General features: G+C 38.2%; 1 protein-coding gene across 1 annotated transcript in view; it reads left to right on the forward strand.

Moving 5' to 3' along the window:
- The window catches only part of gria4a (glutamate receptor, ionotropic, AMPA 4a), a 154950-nt gene that overhangs the window by 111343 nt on the left and 25410 nt on the right, over positions 1-18197 (forward strand). The window contains exons 9-10 of the mRNA XM_056474044.1: positions 8835-9033; positions 13758-14005. Coding sequence (XP_056330019.1) covers positions 8835-9033; positions 13758-14005 — 447 coding nt within the window. The remainder of the gene's footprint in view (positions 1-8834; positions 9034-13757; positions 14006-18197) is intronic.

Genomic DNA, 18197 nt, shown 5'->3' on the forward strand with positions numbered 1-18197 from the left:
CTATGGTAACACAACAACTATAGCAATATAAACAATACCCAATACTGCAAGTATACAACAGTAACTGTTACAGTTTTTGATTTCACTATAATACTACAGTATGCATTCATTAACAAAGTTCTTATTTAAACAGTAAATTAAAACTAAATTCTAATCCATACAGTATAATACACTTTACTGTAGTATGGTTCAAAAGCAATATAGTACTTCCTATTATGCATGGTTGATATAAGTTTCTGACGGTCTGATATCCTTGGATAAAAATATCACGGTTTCACGGTAATGTGATCACTGCTCTAAAATATCTTCTTTTAAAATGTCTGGGTTAAAACTAAAACCTTTTTCCCCTTTGAACACAAAATATTTTATTTTGAGAAACATTTACAATATTTTGGAACAGTAAACATGTCAGGCTAAATAATTAAATCATTGACTTCTGCTGTCTTCATTAGTTTCGAAAGCACTGATTTCTTTACTATTTAAAACGGCATCTTTGGATATGTTTTCTGCTGGAGATACTGTAGTCCTATAAAAATGGTTTTCCTATTAAAGTGGTTTTAAAACCTTGCCTTTTCCAAACCGCGGTATACTTTGAAATGGGTTATTGTGCCATGCCTACTTACTATAAGTTACTATAGTATTGTTTTCCTGTTTGTTGAACACCCTTATTAATAATACTCATAATAATAATAGTAATAATAATAATATAGCGAATGCATTTACAAAAAAACCGACTTCAAACCGATTATTCACTCAGAATGTAATGCCAGAGGTACAGATTTTCTATGTAATGTCTGTTCAAGAAAAATATTACAAATATGACAATATTGATAAAGAAAGTTTTTTAAAAGACTAAAAGGTGACATATAAATGCTGTTAGAATCCCTTTTTCCTGTTTATATTTATCCATTGCTGTTTACATTTCACTTAATCGCTTACCTGTGTGTAGTAATGCAGTAAAGATATCCTAGCTGATTTGTAAACAGGGAGGTCCGAGCCTTAAACCCGATGATTTTCAACTTCTCCGGTTTCTACAGTTTGAATCGGTCGGTATAGTACTTAGTCCATGATAAAAAAACAAACAAACTAAAAAAAACATCGACTGATCCTCTCAAAGTTGTAACATTACCTCAGATTAATCCCTTCTGTTTACACATTTGTTTCTCCAGTGACAATTCAAACAAACAAATCAGTAATAAAGCCCGCGGTTTGTATTAATAACCGTCATTTTACACATTTTGGCCGGTGTACTTAATAAACATCAATGTGAATCATCATATTTTACCTTTTATAAACTTGCCACTTACCCATTTCCAACTGTGTGAACCGCTACTGTTTCGCCCCGCCCCCGACACCTTCTTGCAAAGCAATAATTGGATAATAGCAGCACGAGCACTGCCTTGTGATTGGTTCAGTTCCACATAACTCAAACCACATCTTAAACTTGATTGGTTAAAATGTATGCGCTATTTTTAAATTTAGAAACAGTTATGCATTACTTTGTCTGAGTGTTTGTTTGTTATACAATGATGCTTTATTTGGATTTTATCATGTTGATAAAGTAAAATACAAATATTTTCTAAAAAATTTATTTATTTTACTATCAAAAATGTGTATACAGTCCCTTTATAAGCCCGTATCTTATTTTTTGTAAAGATTTGAAATATTATTTGGATACAATCTCTACCTCCAGCAATGTTAAAGCTTTCAAGTCAATAACACTATGTCAATCTCACAATATTGTCTCTTTTCTATAGTACCCAGCTGACTGTTTTCTATATGACCTTTTTGTACGTCACTGTGACCATGCTTTGAGATAGATTTAAATGTTCTATTGTAATTTATATTACCCCTGGCATTGTTTTTTGTTTCTCTTTTTGTTTTGTTTTGTTCTGTTGTCTATTTTTCTGTTGTTGTTGTTGTTGTTGTTGTTGTTGTTGTTGTTGTTGTTGTTATAGGATTTATACATTTTCTGTATATATTTTTACTCTTGTTGAAAGTTCCAATAAAAAAAAAACATTACACATGCCGTTTTTGTGCCGAGAAATGCACCCCTGCCGTAAAATGCACCCCCACTGAAATGTGCATCTATTAACTGAAATTGATTAAAAATAATATTAATAGAGTTTTCACACTAACGAGAGTGACTGAGGTTAGTTTAATGAATGGAACCGTTGCCTTACAGAAGATAAATAAATAGATTGACTTTAAATACAATACTGATGAAATCAAGTACATTGTTTAATGTGTGGTTTAATTTAGTTTTTATGTGTTCCATGTAGCCTAAATGTCTGTTTAAAACACAATAAAGCCTAATTTTTGGCTTCACTACAGTCAGTATTATTATTTTACTTTTATTTGTAAACCTAGTGCGTTTTAAAATGTGTTTCACTGCTTGTCCTGTTTTTTTCCATCAAAATAATAATCATTTTACGTTTTAATCAATTACAACCTTTGATTTTTTTTTTTTAAATGTAGATTAAGAATGCTAATGAAAGTCTATGAAAGGGTGCATTTCTCAGCACAACAACAGCTCTTTTTTTTTTTGTCTTTGACAATAATCAGAATCAGTTTTATTGCCAAGTGTGCTTCACACACACAAGGAATTTGTTTTGGCTACAGAAGCTTCTAGTGTACATAAAGTGACAAGTGACAACACAAAATAAATCTGAAAAAATTAAATAATAATAATAATGATAAACATTAAACAGATGCGGTTAGTCATCTGGATGTTGAGTTGTATGTACAGATTGTTATAAATATACAGGTTATAAGGTGCTGTGTACAAATGCGAATCTAGAAAGTATTGCATTGTATATTGATATAAGGTGCTGTGTACAAGTGCGTATGAGAAAGTATTGCACATATTTATTGCACAGTAGGGGAATATTTAACTGTTCATAAGGTAGACAGCCTGAGGAAAGAAACTTTTCCTGTGTCTGGCTGTTTTTGTGCTTGGTGCTCTGAAGCGCCGACCAGACGGTAACAGTTCGAACAGGTAGTGTGCTGGGTGTGAGGGGTCCAGAGTGATTTTGCGAGCCCTTTTACTCACTCTGGAAGAGTACAGTTCTTGAAGTGTAGAAAGGGTTGTGCCAGTGATTCGTTCAGCAGTCCGGACTATTCGCTGTAGTCTACGGAGGTCGGTTTTGGCAGCTGAGCCGAACCAGACAGTGATTGAAGTGCAATTCTTATGTAAAAGGTAGATCTCTGTATTAAAAAAAATATAAGAAAAATAGTAATTGATTTTATGTGGTCTGCATTAATAATCAAATAACTGTAGTAATGCATTACATTTGAAATGTATTCACATTCCAGTCTAATTCAGTGTTAGTTTCTTAAGATAATCAGTGTTAGATATTATACTATAGTTTTTTCCTTGGGAGAGTGTAAGCAGACTTTGTTAGTTAAATGGACCAGAAACCAAATAAACTGATAGATTTGTTTTCTTCTGAGGGGATCCAATAAGAAATTGCGTAATTTGACTTGACACTCAATTGGGCAGTTCCATTTCCATTTTTTACCAGCGTTTATTGTTGGAGAAACCTTTCCATTCCCTGCGGCGTATCGCAATATAATATGCATTTGCCTGGTGTTTTAGGGTGATTAAATTTTACTATGGTGTTTGAATGAATCTCCGAGTTGTGTCATTGTTATTGATGAACTGTGTTTCAGTAGATTAGTCTAAGAGAGAGAATGGCACGCTTTTAACGAGATCTCGTCGGAGACTAATTTTTCTGGATTTACTGCAGGTCTCACAGACGTGCTGCAGTCTTATAATGAGAGTTCTGTCACTTGAAATAGTGTAGAGTCACTTCTAAAGTACAAATGTAATATCACCATCTTGCAGAGTGAGAAAATGAAGTCTTAAATTATGACAGAAAATGCTAAATGAAACATCGCATGTGTTACTCTTCACCAATGCTGTTTTTTTAAGTAATGGCTGATGTAGGACTCCAAAAAACATTACTAGATCTCTGTGCATGTTCGTAATTGATGATTGTTTGTTTGCTAAATGGAAACCACAGATTACAGATGTGATATTTCATATGGCTTAATGTGAAAGTTGTCTTTGGAAAAGCAATCAGATGGAGGCACATCAGGTTCAGACTGATACTGAACAGTAACAAATCCATTTTTATGCTTCGTTACATGCCAGGCTTACACATTTCTCCTTCAGTAGTTTAAAATCAGCATGAAACAGAAGCTGTGATTGTCTTTTCTATCCTTCGCTGTTAAAATGCTCGTAATATATCACAATATTACTGTTTTAGCTGTATTTTAGGTCAAAAAAATGGAGTTTGTATTTCCATTTGCAAAATTTCACAGATTTGGTGCACTTAAATGTGAAAAAACATACATTTTTATCAATGGTGTAAAGTAACTAATTACAACTACTCAAATTACTGTAATTGAGTAGTTTTTCTCAGGAATTGTAATTTACTAAGTCATTTTATAAATGCTTTTACTTTCCCTTGAGTAAATTTTTAGTGCTGTATCGGTACTTTTACTCCATTACTTTCCTTCAACCTGCATTCACTATATTTTTCTTATCTATGGGAATTAGAAAAATCAGTCCTGCGATTCCTGTCCAATCAGATCTCAGATAAAAGGTAAATCACCTCATAATGAACTAGGGGTGGGCGGTACACCGGTGTCTTAGTCATCACCGGTGTGACGTTGCACCACGACATGGATTTTCTAATACCGTCAATACCGTAATAAATCAATTATGCGCCTTAAACGGCTCCATTTACATCAATAATAGCTAATTCTAAATAATAAGGTATTCAATTTTCTGCAAACGTTCAGTTGTGGTCTGAATACATGTCCTTATACTACAGGGCTCGAAATTGCAACCATTTTGGTCGCATGACGCCCGAAATGTAATCTATGTGCCCTCATAATATATTTGGGAGCATTTGTGTGTCTGAATATAATGGTTGTAGTGCAATCTGATTTGATTTTCTCTAAAAACTTGCTGAATCGCTCTACCCTGCTGCTGTATTGGTTCATATTAGCTGTCAGTCACTCAACGCTTCCCGCTGTCAGATAACAGGGAGCTTTTGTTACTGCAGGAAATGCAAACGGCTGAAGAGTGAAAAGTGCACAGGTTTGCAAACCTCACCTAAAGTTATAATAATAATAATAATAATGGCGCAGATGACAGCGATCATGACATGAGCTAAATGTTGATCCGCCAGCTGAGATCAATCGAGTGTTTTCGGAGAAGGTGCCCGAATCTCGATGTGTTGCATTCACCGCGTGTTCAGCGCAAATGTCTGCTAAATATAAAATCTAACACTGTACACATCATCGCCAAAGAAACTCACCTTTACTAAGTTTACACTGAAACTACGGCTCATAACAAAGAGCGGAATTGCGCCGATGGTCATCATGAGAATCCTGCTCTGTCTGCTCATAAATTGGTGCGGCTGACTCGCCTGCTTTATTCCACCAACACAGAGAAATGAAGATCAGCTCATAACGAGACTGAGCATTTACAATGACCCAAACCAAAACTTTTAAAGGGGGATAGAAGTGAAACTTTCTTTTGTCCGTTCTTCCTTGAGATGTATATTATTTTGTTATTGAAAGTAATTCCATGATATTATACCGTCACCGTTCAAAAGATGAAAAATACCGTGATATTAATTTTAGGTCATTTCGCCCACCCCTATAATGAACTACCTCAAGACATGGGTGATTTAAAATTGCAGCAAACTGTTTGGACGCATTAAAAGTGTCCAAAAAGATGTCCAAAATCTTTACACGCATTGACCCAGACACTGTTTAGATGCATGTCATTGATGAGAAGATGACGGCTGTTTACTGTATGATGAGTGAAATGGCCCTAAACATCCAGCAGGCACAAGATGTCAACATGATGTCAGGGTGACATTGTACCCCAACGACATGGAGATGTCGCATTTTGTTTGGAAATGAAAATCTGTTTGACGTCAGTGTCAGGCCTACATCAATGTCCAACGTCCAACCTAAAATCAACCAAATTTCAATGTCTCATGATGTTTCAGCTTGACATTGAGTGGACTTTACCACTATGACGTCTATCAGATGTTGGATTTTGGTTGCCATACGTGCCAAATAAATCTCAATATCTGATATCAATATGACGCTGGATTTTGGTCAGTTTCTAACAACCTAAAATCAACCAAATATCAACGTCTCATGATGTTACAGCTTGACTTTGTGTGGACTTTACCACTATGACGTCTATCAGATTTTGGATTTTGGTTGCCTTACCTGCCAAATAAATGTCAATATCTGATATCAATATGACGCTGGATTTTGGTCAGTTTCTAACAACCTAAAATCAACCAAATATCAACGTCTCATGATGTTACAGCTTGACTTTGTGTGGACTTTACCACTATGACGTCTATCAGATTTTGGATTTTGGTTGCCTTACCTGCCAAATAAATGTCAATATCTGATATCAATATGACGCTGGATTTTGGTCAGTTTCTAACAACCTAAAATCAACCAAATATCAACGTCATTTGACGTCATTATTGTATATCAAAATAACAATGTCCTTAGATGCTAGCTAGACATTGAATTTTGGTCACCTGATGTCAAAAACCTAAATCGAACCTAATATTAACGTCTTATGATGTTGTGCCTGCTGGGCAATAACTAAATGCACTACAGAATGTTACGTTTACACATATCCACAAATTATATGTAAATGCATCAGCTTTTTACAGCATAACCTTTTGAAAGGTCTACTTTTACTCATACTTTGAGTAATATTTACAACAGATACTTTTACTCTACTTGCACTACATTTGTAGGCAAGTAATGCTACTTTTACTTAAGCATGATTTTTCAGTACTCTTTCCACCACTGACTATTATGCATGTAAACGGATAAATGCTGGGTTGTTGTAATCCAACATTGGGTCAAATATGGATTCACCAACCATGGCATGGCTATCTCTGTTGATAATTCAACTGTACAGTTTAACAAAGTGACTTTAATTGACATTTTAGAAAAAAGATAATAAAAAAAAAAATATATATATATATATATACAGAGAGATAAGTGTGTAAAATAACAGAATATGTGCTGGCAGCATATTACCAGGTTTTTGTAGTGTAATATAACACCAACCCCGGCAATATAGCGCTGCAAACTATTAAAAATGTTCATAAAAGTCTTATTTTTGAACTTTACAAGGTTAAAAGTTGTTGGAAGAAAGATTAAGCTCCCATAATGCAATTCAAAAGCAGAAATAAATAGGGGAAAATAAAAACATTCATTATTATGGATGTAAATACCCAGCAGGCACAGAATGCCAACATGACTGACGTTGTACCCCAACATCGTAGGGATGTTGCATTTTTTTTGGAAATGGAAAATGGGTTGACGTGAGAACCTAAAGTCAGGCGGACATCCAAGCCCAACATCCAATCTAAAAATCAACCATATATTAACATCTAATGATGTTGCAGCTTGACGTTGTATGGATGTTACCAATATGATGTCTATCAGATGTTGGATTTTGGTTGCCATACCTGGTGAATAAATGTCAGTATTTGACATCAATATGGTTAATATGGACGTCAATATGGTCAATATGGTTAATATGGACGTCAATACGGTCAATATGATTCATATGGACGTCAATATGGTCAATATGATTAATATGGATGTCAATATGGTCAATATGGTTAATATGGACGTCAATATGGTCAATATGGTTAATACGGACGTCAATATGGTCAATATGATTAATATGGATGTCAATATGGTCAATATGGTCAATATGGTTAATATGGTTAATATGGACGTCAATATGGTCAATATGGTTAATATGGACGCCAATATGGTCAATATGGTTAATATGGACGTCAATATGGTCAATATGGTTAATATGGACGTCAATATGGTCAATATGGTTAATATGGACGTCAATATGGTCAATATGGTTAATATGGACGTCAATATGGTCAATATGGTTAATATGGACGTCAATATGGTCAATATGGACGATGGTTTAAGATGTTGGCTTGATGATGGATTTTGGTCACTTTCCAACATCATCCAAATATCAACATCTTTTAACATCAAAATAATGTTGGACATTGAAGTTTGGTCACCTGACGTTGTGACCTAAATCTAACCTAATATTAATGTCTTATGACCCTGTGTGCCTGGAGGGTAGATAAATGCTGGGTTGTTGTAATCTAAAATTGGGTCAAATATGGATTAATCCAATGTTAATTCTTTATAGACTTTTTTTTCTTGAGGTCTATGATGTTGATGACATAAAAATGTATGAAATACAATAATTTACCGTAAAATTTAGAAGTGTATTTACGTTCCTACTATATTTTTAATGGTTAAATTCCAGCAACCACAGCTACCATTTTTTACTCTACATCTTAAGATCTTTTTTAAGTGTTTGACCTATACACTTATTTTGTGATTCACAAGTGTTTTCCATTTATTTATGGTTGTGAATTGCATGATGGGATGTTGATCTCTGAAATAATATAATATATAAGAAATAATATATAGAGATAAGTGTGTAAAATAACAGAAAATGTACCGGCAGATAATTACGAGGTTTTTGTAGCATAATCTACAACCCCAATGCAGACAATATAGCACTGCAAACTATTACAAATGTTCATAAAAGTCACATTTTCGAACTTTTCAAGGTTAAAAGTTGTCAAAAGAGAGATCAAGCTCCCATAATGCAATTCAAAAGCAGAAATAAACAGGCGAAAATAAAAGCAGGAATCATAAAATAAGGAAAACTGCTAATTTACAGATTGGTTTTTACAGTGTATGCTCTTTCTTCCTCTCAGGTCTCTGTCTGGGCGTATAGTCGGAGGAGTTTGGTGGTTCTTCACTCTCATCATTATTTCCTCCTACACTGCAAACCTGGCAGCTTTCCTCACCGTGGAGAGAATGGTGTCGCCTATCGAGAGCGCAGAAGACCTGGCCAAGCAGACAGAGATCGCCTATGGGACTCTCGATTCGGGCTCCACCAAAGAGTTCTTCAGGGTGAGACAACAACTGTAATGCATACAATAAAAATCAATTAAAACTGCTTTGATTCTAGCCGAAATTAAACAAATTAGACCTTCTCCAGGTTGGAGGAAAGTCCTTAGCCCTGGTGGAGGAGTTCAAGTATCTTGGGGTTTTGTTCTCGAGTGAGGGAAGGATGGAACGTGAGATTGACAGGCGGATTGATGCAGCGGCAGCAGTAATGCGGACATTGTATTGGTCCATTGTGGTAAAGAAGGAGCTGAAAGGCAAAGCTCTCGATTTACCAGTCAATCTACGTTCCTACTCTCACCTATGGTCATGAGATTTGGGTCATCACTGAAAGGACAAGTTCTCGGATACAAGTGGCTGAAATGAGTTTCCTTCGCAGGGTGGCAGGGCGAACACTTATAGATAGGGTGAGGAGCTCTGTCACCCGGGAGGAGCTCGGAGTAGAGCTGCTGCTCCTCCACATCAAGTAAAGTCAGCTGAGGTGGCTCAGGCATCCGTTTCAGATGCCTCCTGGACGCCTACCTAGGAAGGTGTTCCAGGCATCTCCCACCGGGAGGAGACCTGAGGGAAGACCCAGGACACGCTGGAGGGACTATGTCTCTCGGTTGGCCTGGGAACACCTCGAGATCCCCCCGGAGGAGCTGGAGGAAGTGTCTGGGGAGAGGGAAGTCTGGGGTTCTCTCCTCAGACTGCTGCCCCCGCGACCCGGCCCCGGAAAAGAGGATGAAAATAAATGAATGACTTTCTTTAGAGGAAAAAATATTTTAGGAAATACTGTGAAAAATTCCTTGCTCTGTTACACATCATTTGGGAAATATTTGAAAAAGAAAAGGGAGGGCGAATATGATATAATATTCATTCTGCAACCATCACAATAAGAGCGTCAGCTTGTCTCAGAGCATGGCTGATATACTGGAGAGAAGCATCTGATCAGCAAACCAGGAATATAAGAAATAAGTAAATGTCAGGCGTCCTGCGGTGTTTGGACGAGCACTTGAGTTTGTTTGTCATTTGTTATGTGTGAGCGCAGGTTTGTCGAGGGTGTTGTTTATTCATCGGCGTGTGTGATGTTTTATTTTGGAGTGTTACGGCACAACAGCATTCGACTCCAGGCTGGACGTGACCAACATTATAATGGATTGAGTGTCCGTCACGCGCCGTCGCTTTTCTCTCACATGCTGGAGCTCCAGACTAAAGCCTGCGGATGAAAGAGACACAGATGATCAACTGCAACACACACTGGGACATCAGCATGTCAAATAGGAGATCTCAGAGGACAAAACAAGCCGTATTAGAGCCATTCGTCTTTTCTGTACGGCAAAAGACAGAGCAGTGGTGCACAGATCAGAGCTGAGCGAGTGCAAAACTGACAGAAATTAATGTTTTACTGGGCAGGGGTGGATTCAATTGATCAAATGCGACAGGAAAGACATTCCTGATGGTGCAAACGATTTCATTCATTCATTCATTCATTTTCTTTTCGGCTTAGTCCCTTTATTAATCCGGGGTCACCACAGTGGAATGAACCGCCAACTTATCCAGCACATGTTTTATGCAGCAGATGCCCTTCCAGCTGCAACCCATCTCTGGGAAACATCCATACACACTCACTCACACTCATACACTATGGAAAATTTATCCTTCCCAATTCACCTATACCGCATGTCTTTGGACTGAGGACACCAGAGCATCGGGAGAAAACCCACGCGAACGCAGGGAGAACATGCATACTCCACACAGAAAAGCTAACTGACCCAGGCTTGTCGCTAAGGCTCGAACCAGCGACCTTTTTGCTGTGAGGCGACAGCACTACCTACTGCACCACTGCGTCTCCCTCAAAAGATTTCAAATAAAAGACAGTGACAGACAATCCGGTCATCATCTTAAATCCCAGAAAGTTTTTAAAATGTAGACTTTCCAAAAATGTATTTACATTTATAAAGCTAGATTAGGCGTCACAGTGGCACAGTGTATAGCACAACTGCCTCACAGCAAGAAGGTCGCTGGTTCAAGCCCTGGCGTGGGTTTCCTCCGGGTGCTCCGGTTTCCCCCACAGTCCAAACACATGCGCTATAGGGGAATTGAATAAGCTAAATTGGTTGTAGTGTATGTGTGTGAAAGCATGTGTATGGGTGTTTCCCAGTGTTGGGTTGCAGCTTGAAGGGCATCCGCTGCGTAAAACATCTGCTGGATAAGTTGGCGGTTCATTCCGCTGTGGCGACCCCTGATTAATAAAGGGACTAAGCCAAAAAGGAAATGATTAATAATTAATGAATGAATGAAGCTAGATTATATAATCTTATATAAAACAAAACAAACTATTGCTTATGGGGGACAGTAAATTTGACATTGTTATCTCCTCTTCCGGCTTCTATTATCAGTCTCACTCTTCTTTCTTTTCGTTTTTATTGCTGTCAAACAATTAATCGAGATTAATCACATCCAACTAAAAGTTTATTTTTACAGAATATATTTGTGCATACTGTGTATATTGTTGTGTATATAAATACACTCATCGGCCACTTTATTAGGTACACCTGTCCAACTGCTCGTCAACGCAAATTTCTAATCAGCCAATCACATGGCAGCAACTCAATGCATTTAGGCATGTAGACATGGTCAAGACGATCTGCTGCAGTTCAAACTGTGATCTACTGGGATTTTCACGCACAACCATCTCTAGGGTTTACAGAAAATGTTTTTTAAAACAGAACATATCCAGTGAGCGGCAGTTCTGTGGGTGCAAATGCCTTGTTGATGCCAGAGGTCAGAAGAGAATAGCAACAGTTCAAGATAGAAAGGCAACAGTAACTCAAATAAGCACTCGATACAACCGAGGTCTGCAGAAGAGCATCTCTGAACACACAACACATCAAACCTTGAGGCGGATGGGCTACAGCAGTAGAAGAACACACCGGGTGCCACTCCTGTCAGCTAAGAACAGGAAACTGAAGCTACAATTCACACAGGCCCACCAAAACTGGACAATAGAAGATTGGAGAAACGTTGATGCGTCTCGATTTCTGCGACATTCAGATGGTAGGGTCAGAATTTGGTATCAACAACATGAAAGCATGGATCCATCCTGCCTTGTATCAACAGTTCAGGCTGCTGGTTGTGTAATGGTGTGGGGGATAGTTTCCTGACACACTCTGTGTCCATTAGTACCAATTGAGCATCGTGTCAACGCCACAGCCTACCTGAGTATTGTTGCTGACCATGTCCATCTCTTTATGACCACAGTTTACTCATCTTCTGATGGCTACTTCCAGCAGGATAACACACCATGTTATAAATCGTCTCAGACTGTTTTGTTAAACATGAGAATGAGTTCACGGTACTCGAATTGCCTCCACAGCCACTAGATTTCAATCCAATAAAGCACCTTTGTCATGTGGTGGAACGGGAGATTCGCATCATGGATGTGCAGCCAACAAATCTGCAGCAACTGCATGATGCTATCAAGTCAACATGGACCAAAATCTCCGAGGAATATTTCCAGTACCTTGTTCAATCTATGCCACGAAGGATTAAGGCAGTTCTGAAAGCTAAAGGGGGTCCAACTCGGTACTATTAAGGTGTACCTAATAAAGTGGCCGGTGAGAGTATAAAACAAATTAAATATATATGTGAATATATTTCTTTTGTGTATTTTTTAAGTATGTGTGTGTATTTATACATATGTACATATGTATATATCATGTAAATGCAACCTTTTATCTTGGATGTGATTAATCGTGATTCATTGTTTGATAGCACAAACTTTTTTTTAAGATGTGAAAACAAAATCTATATTTCCTATGACAGTTGTAAAAAAAATTAAGAAACATCTTCAGCAGTTTGATAACACACGCATCCAAATTCTCAGAACAAATGAAAACATGGTGCAAATAGTGCAAACCACAATGGAAATGTGTTGCGAGACAAACATGGCTGCCTCCTGTTTAGTGTTTTCTTAGCTTACTGAACACTTGAGCTCTCTCAGCTACCCTACCTTTCTGCCTTGGAATGCTGGCTCTGAATACAGTATTTTAGAGCTTTCAGATGCAGCCATAGAAATATTACAACACAAATAGTATTTTACACCAATCACACTAACTCCTTGTGGTAAATATGCTCAAATCCAGAGAAATAAGCAGTTTTAGCAAGTGAGATGGAGCGTGCTCTGCGTGTTCATGCTAATGACGTCACACACCCTCCGAACCATGATATGCACCTCTTGAAAATGTAACTACATGTCGCGGTGACACGTAGTGCAAGAGCTGTGATTGGTCAGCTTGGTATCGGGAGTCCCATAGAATGACGAACTCCCGCTACTCCACACTCAGTCATAGATTTATTAAACTATGCATTTGTTTGTTGTGAATACACGCCCTCTAGTGGATAAACTTACATATTGGGCATTTAAATGAACTTCTGGTTAGTAAAAAACATTAGTGATCCATTTAAACCAACACTAAACTCATACACTATATGCAATTGAGTGTATAACTGCAAAGTGTTCAGTGTAGGGGTGCCCAAATTCAGTCCTGGAGGGCCGGTGGCTTGCAGATTTTAGCTTCAACCTCGATTGAACACAGCTGAACTAGCTAATCAGGCTATATGTAGGCATACTAGAAAATTCCAGGCAGGTGTGTTGAGGTAAGTTGGAGCTAATCTCTGAGTTTGGGCACCCCTGGTATAGGAATATACGAATTCCAGTGTTTCACAACGTGTCTTTCACTCTCTAGAGATCAAAAATCGCAGTCTATGAAAAAATGTGGAGTTACATGAAGTCAGCGGAGCCCACCGTCTTCACCAAGACCACAGCAGAGGGCGTCGCTCGCGTCCGCAAGTCCAAGGGCAAATACGCCTTCCTGCTGGAGTCCACCATGAACGAGTACACAGAGCAGCGCAAGCCCTGCGACACCATGAAGGTCGGAGGGAATCTGGACTCCAAGGGCTACGGCGTCGCTACACCTAAAGGATCACAGCTAAGGTGGGTGGAGTATTATAACAACCGACCAATCACAGCGCTGTTATAGTATTCCGCCCACCCTGCTGTGCTTCTGTCTCTGTTTTTCTCCCTCTCTCTCTTCATCTTTCTCACTCAGTGCTCTCTGTGATGCAGTGATATCCTTGTGGTCGTCATACGGTTGTTGATTTTACTCCAGTAGCAGTAAGAATAATGGTCAGGAACTATATACATTGTGGGTGAAGATTATGAGAGATGTCCTTACTGCAGTCTGTATCATGATTACATATTGGATAAGGTCCAATACATAGTGGACATTGTAACACCCACTATGGTAATGCCCATGTTATGATGACCATGTTACCATAGGTGCAGACATTAATAAATGTGATGGTTGGGTTTAGGATTAGGGTAGGTGTAGATGTTAATAACACACAATGTAATAATTTTGAATAATTAATATAAATTGAATAATTAATGGAAATAATTCTCATTTCGGGGCAGCACAGTGGCTCAGTGGTTAACACTGTTGCCTCACAACATGAAGATTGCTGGTTCGAGTCCCGGCTGGGTCAGTTCTGTGTGGAGTTTGCAAGTTCTCCACGTGTTGGCTTGGTTTCCTTCGGGTGCTCCGGTTTCCTCTCAGTCCAAACACATGCGCTATGTGAATTGGATTAACTAAATTGACCATAGTGTATGAGTGTGTGTGAATGTGAGAGTTTATGGGTGTTTCCCAGTACTGGGTTGCGGCTGGAAGGGCATCTGCTACGTGAAACATATGCCGGAATAGTTGTCAGTTCATTCTACTGTGGTGACACCTGATAAATAAGGGACTAAGCTGAAGGAAAATGAATGAATGAATGAATGAATGAATGAATTCTCATTTCTAGCAACAACACCTCGCGCATGCATATCCTCTACATATTGGACCTGATCCAGTACATCATCATGCTACAGGCTGCAATGAGGACACACTCGAAATGAATATACAGTATTAATATGATATACAATCTTACTGATAATAACAAGTCAATTTATTTGCAAAAAAACAAGTTTTTGTCTGGTTTCTAATCCAAATATCTAACATTTTTAAATCAAGAAGCATTTTCTGAACAAGCAAAAAATACTGTATTGTTTTCATGAAATAATAAGTCAAAATTAAGTTGCCTTGTTGTTGAGTTTTTCATTAAAACAAGCTCAATAATCTCTCCAATGTGGTAAGCAAAATTATGTTATTTCAAAGCGAGAACAAGATTATGTTGCTTACACCACTGGCAGATTATTTATCTCGTTTTGAAGAAAACCCCTCTTAAATTTGACTTATTATGACTTATTATATATATTATTATGATTATGTTTAACTTAATTTAAAGAAACTAGAAACTTAACAACAACAAGAAAACTAATAGACAGGACAAATATTAACATACAAACTAATCACATGCCAAAGAATGCATCTAGATCTTCAAGTGAGATTTAAAATCTCCATCAAACACTAATAGGATTATCAGGTTTTTAATAAACCTTTATTTACAGATCCTTTACTTTCACATTTCCTCATCGATAGAAGGATCTATATATCTATATGATCTAAATATAAATCTATTCTTCTAAAATTGTATCTTTTTAAAATCATTTATTTCCAGAACCTTTATTCTCACTGTTTCTCAGAGGTGGAGCCTTCATGTGTTCATCTCTCAATCATCATTGCTATGCATTCAGGGCCGGAGCAAGCTGAACTGCCGCTCTAGGCAAAGGACAATCACGCCACCCTCAACCCGAAAGTAAAAACGAAAGTGACCTGTTAGCAAAGTGAGGACCGGGTGGGGGGAGGGTTGGGGGGCATCTGGGAGGTGTCGCGGACGTCGCCATCTCTATTCTGCCGCCCTAGGCGCGGATATAACTGCTGAGCACGCGGGTGGCGAGGGAAATGTCGCGGACGCCGCCCTCTCTATTCGGCGGCCTCCTATGGTCGCCTCTATAGACGCGTCGGCCCTGTATGCATTGCATAAGGAGTTTTAAAACTTGGCCTTGAACATAAAACTAAGCATTTAAGAGATATTATTTGAGAAATGGGATGACATCTGACGCTTAGATACCTTTATACAAATAGTAAGCTCACTGATTTACATGACAAGCTATTAGAACTGCATGTAAGCAAGTGTATTCATATTATTTGCATCTGTCTATTATTGCTCAGTTTGATCCTTTAAATAAAACTGAGCTGTTTTTCTCTCTAAATTGTTTAATCCCTAAAAGTCTGAGGTAGCAAATGTGATACTCTATAAAAACATATAAGCATTTTTTAAGATTTTCTTTAAAGGGCGCCAATGGTAAAAAATCTACTTTTCAAGCTGTTTGGACAGCCATATGTGCATGTATGGTGTATAGACCGTCATATTGGGGTGATATAAGCACACCCAGTGCTTTTTTTTCAATTTAACAACATAAAAAACGATGGACCAATTGGAGCGGTTTTCAGACCGACCGCAACTTTACGTAGGAGAGCGGTCCCCCGCCCACCAATATTGATTGACAGGCGCATCATCATATCCTCAGTTTGTTGATTCACGTCCGCCATTTTCAGCGTGAGTCGAAGCGATATCACTAAAGGAACACCCTAGCTCTATTTTTAGATGTAAGGCTCATTGGGCTCAACACAAGATCAATATTCTCCACATTATCACTCTAATCGGAATTATTGGTTGTATCTATAGGTAGTTTTGCAAACATGTGTACTTCTCATTGAGTCTACCTTATACTTCAGCCGTTTGCATCCCAGAAGCTCCCTGTGATCTTAACTAGCATGCGTTTTACAATTCTAAACATCGGTTTCTATCAGGGTACACAAGTCGACGGCTGGGCGCCGCGGACCGCTGCAGAAACCTATGTTTAGAATTCAAAAATGCGTGGCGCGACGATTCGGGACACTTCATGTTTCTGCCGCGCCACAGAGAGTGTCTGGTGTGCCGTGTCGCGGCTTCGAGCGACGCATCCGGTGCCTCAGTCAAAGTTAATTCAGTGTGTGTGGTTATTAGTTTCTGTGTACAAGCTCGGCACTAAAACTAGCACACAGTTGGCTGTAAAACTGTACAAAGACACAAATGATTTTGTACTTTCTGCTTGGTCTGTGTCCGAGTCGTACATGTACGGCTGAATGCTGATCCTCTCACTCCTGCTCCTCAAACACAGAGCGGGTGAGTTCATGGCTCCGCCCCCTTGTTACGTTGGGCGGGAAGCCGAAACTAATCTACATGTGAAGCAACACACCCATAAATCAGCGAGCTGTGGACACGCCCTCAACATGACACTTTTTAACACATTATAATAAAACAATCTGAGTTGTGTTTTAAACTGAACCTAAAGTGGCACACTCAGAACAACTATAATATTAATATTAAATCATAAAAGAGGTAAACTATGGGCCCTTTAATACTTAAAAAAATATCTGTAAATTAATAGTTGTCCATACTGTTATTCATGGGTTTTTTCTTTTATTTATGCTTTTGAATTGCATTATGGGACCTTTATCTTTCCTTCAACAGCAACTGATGTTGAAAAGCTTGAAAACGTGACATTTGTTTACATTTTTTATAGTCTGAAGTGATATATTGGCTTTGTTGATCTTACAAATTACAGAGTAAAAACCAGTTAATAAACTGCCGGCACGTTTCCTACAGATTTTATTCTCTATAAATTATTTATCATACAATATAGTGTTTCAAAATACTAAAATGTCAATAAAAGTCACTTTGTTAAACTGTAGTGTGGGAATATAAATTTATATTATCTATATATATAACTGGTGCGACAGACCCTAAAATGTCTTGGTTTTTCTGAGCCCTGACTGTCTCCAAAGTAATGCAAACTGTCAGTTTCACAGCATGGCTGTGTCTATTGTTTTCTCTTTTCGGTCAACTGGTCAGACAGGACTGGTCTCCAGAACATCATTTTGCACACTGTTTTCTGCCTTTGTCTTAGGGTGAAACTTTCAGTTGGAAGAAACCCCTTTTATGTGGTCAGTAGCTGGGCAGGTTTCATCCACTCTGCAGACTTACATGCTGATGAGATCAGGCCTGAAAAGGCAGTTTACCCTGCCGACAACAACACTTCATTTGCATGCTTTGTTTTAGAATGTATAAAAAACTAGTGCTTGCTGTGCAGTTGAGAGTTTTCTTTCGATGACGCCACAGCCACGCTGAGTTCTTCTTATTAA

This window comes from Danio aesculapii, chromosome 15, assembly GCF_903798145.1.
Source record: "Danio aesculapii chromosome 15, fDanAes4.1, whole genome shotgun sequence".
NCBI classification, from domain to species: domain Eukaryota; kingdom Metazoa; phylum Chordata; class Actinopteri; order Cypriniformes; family Danionidae; genus Danio; species Danio aesculapii.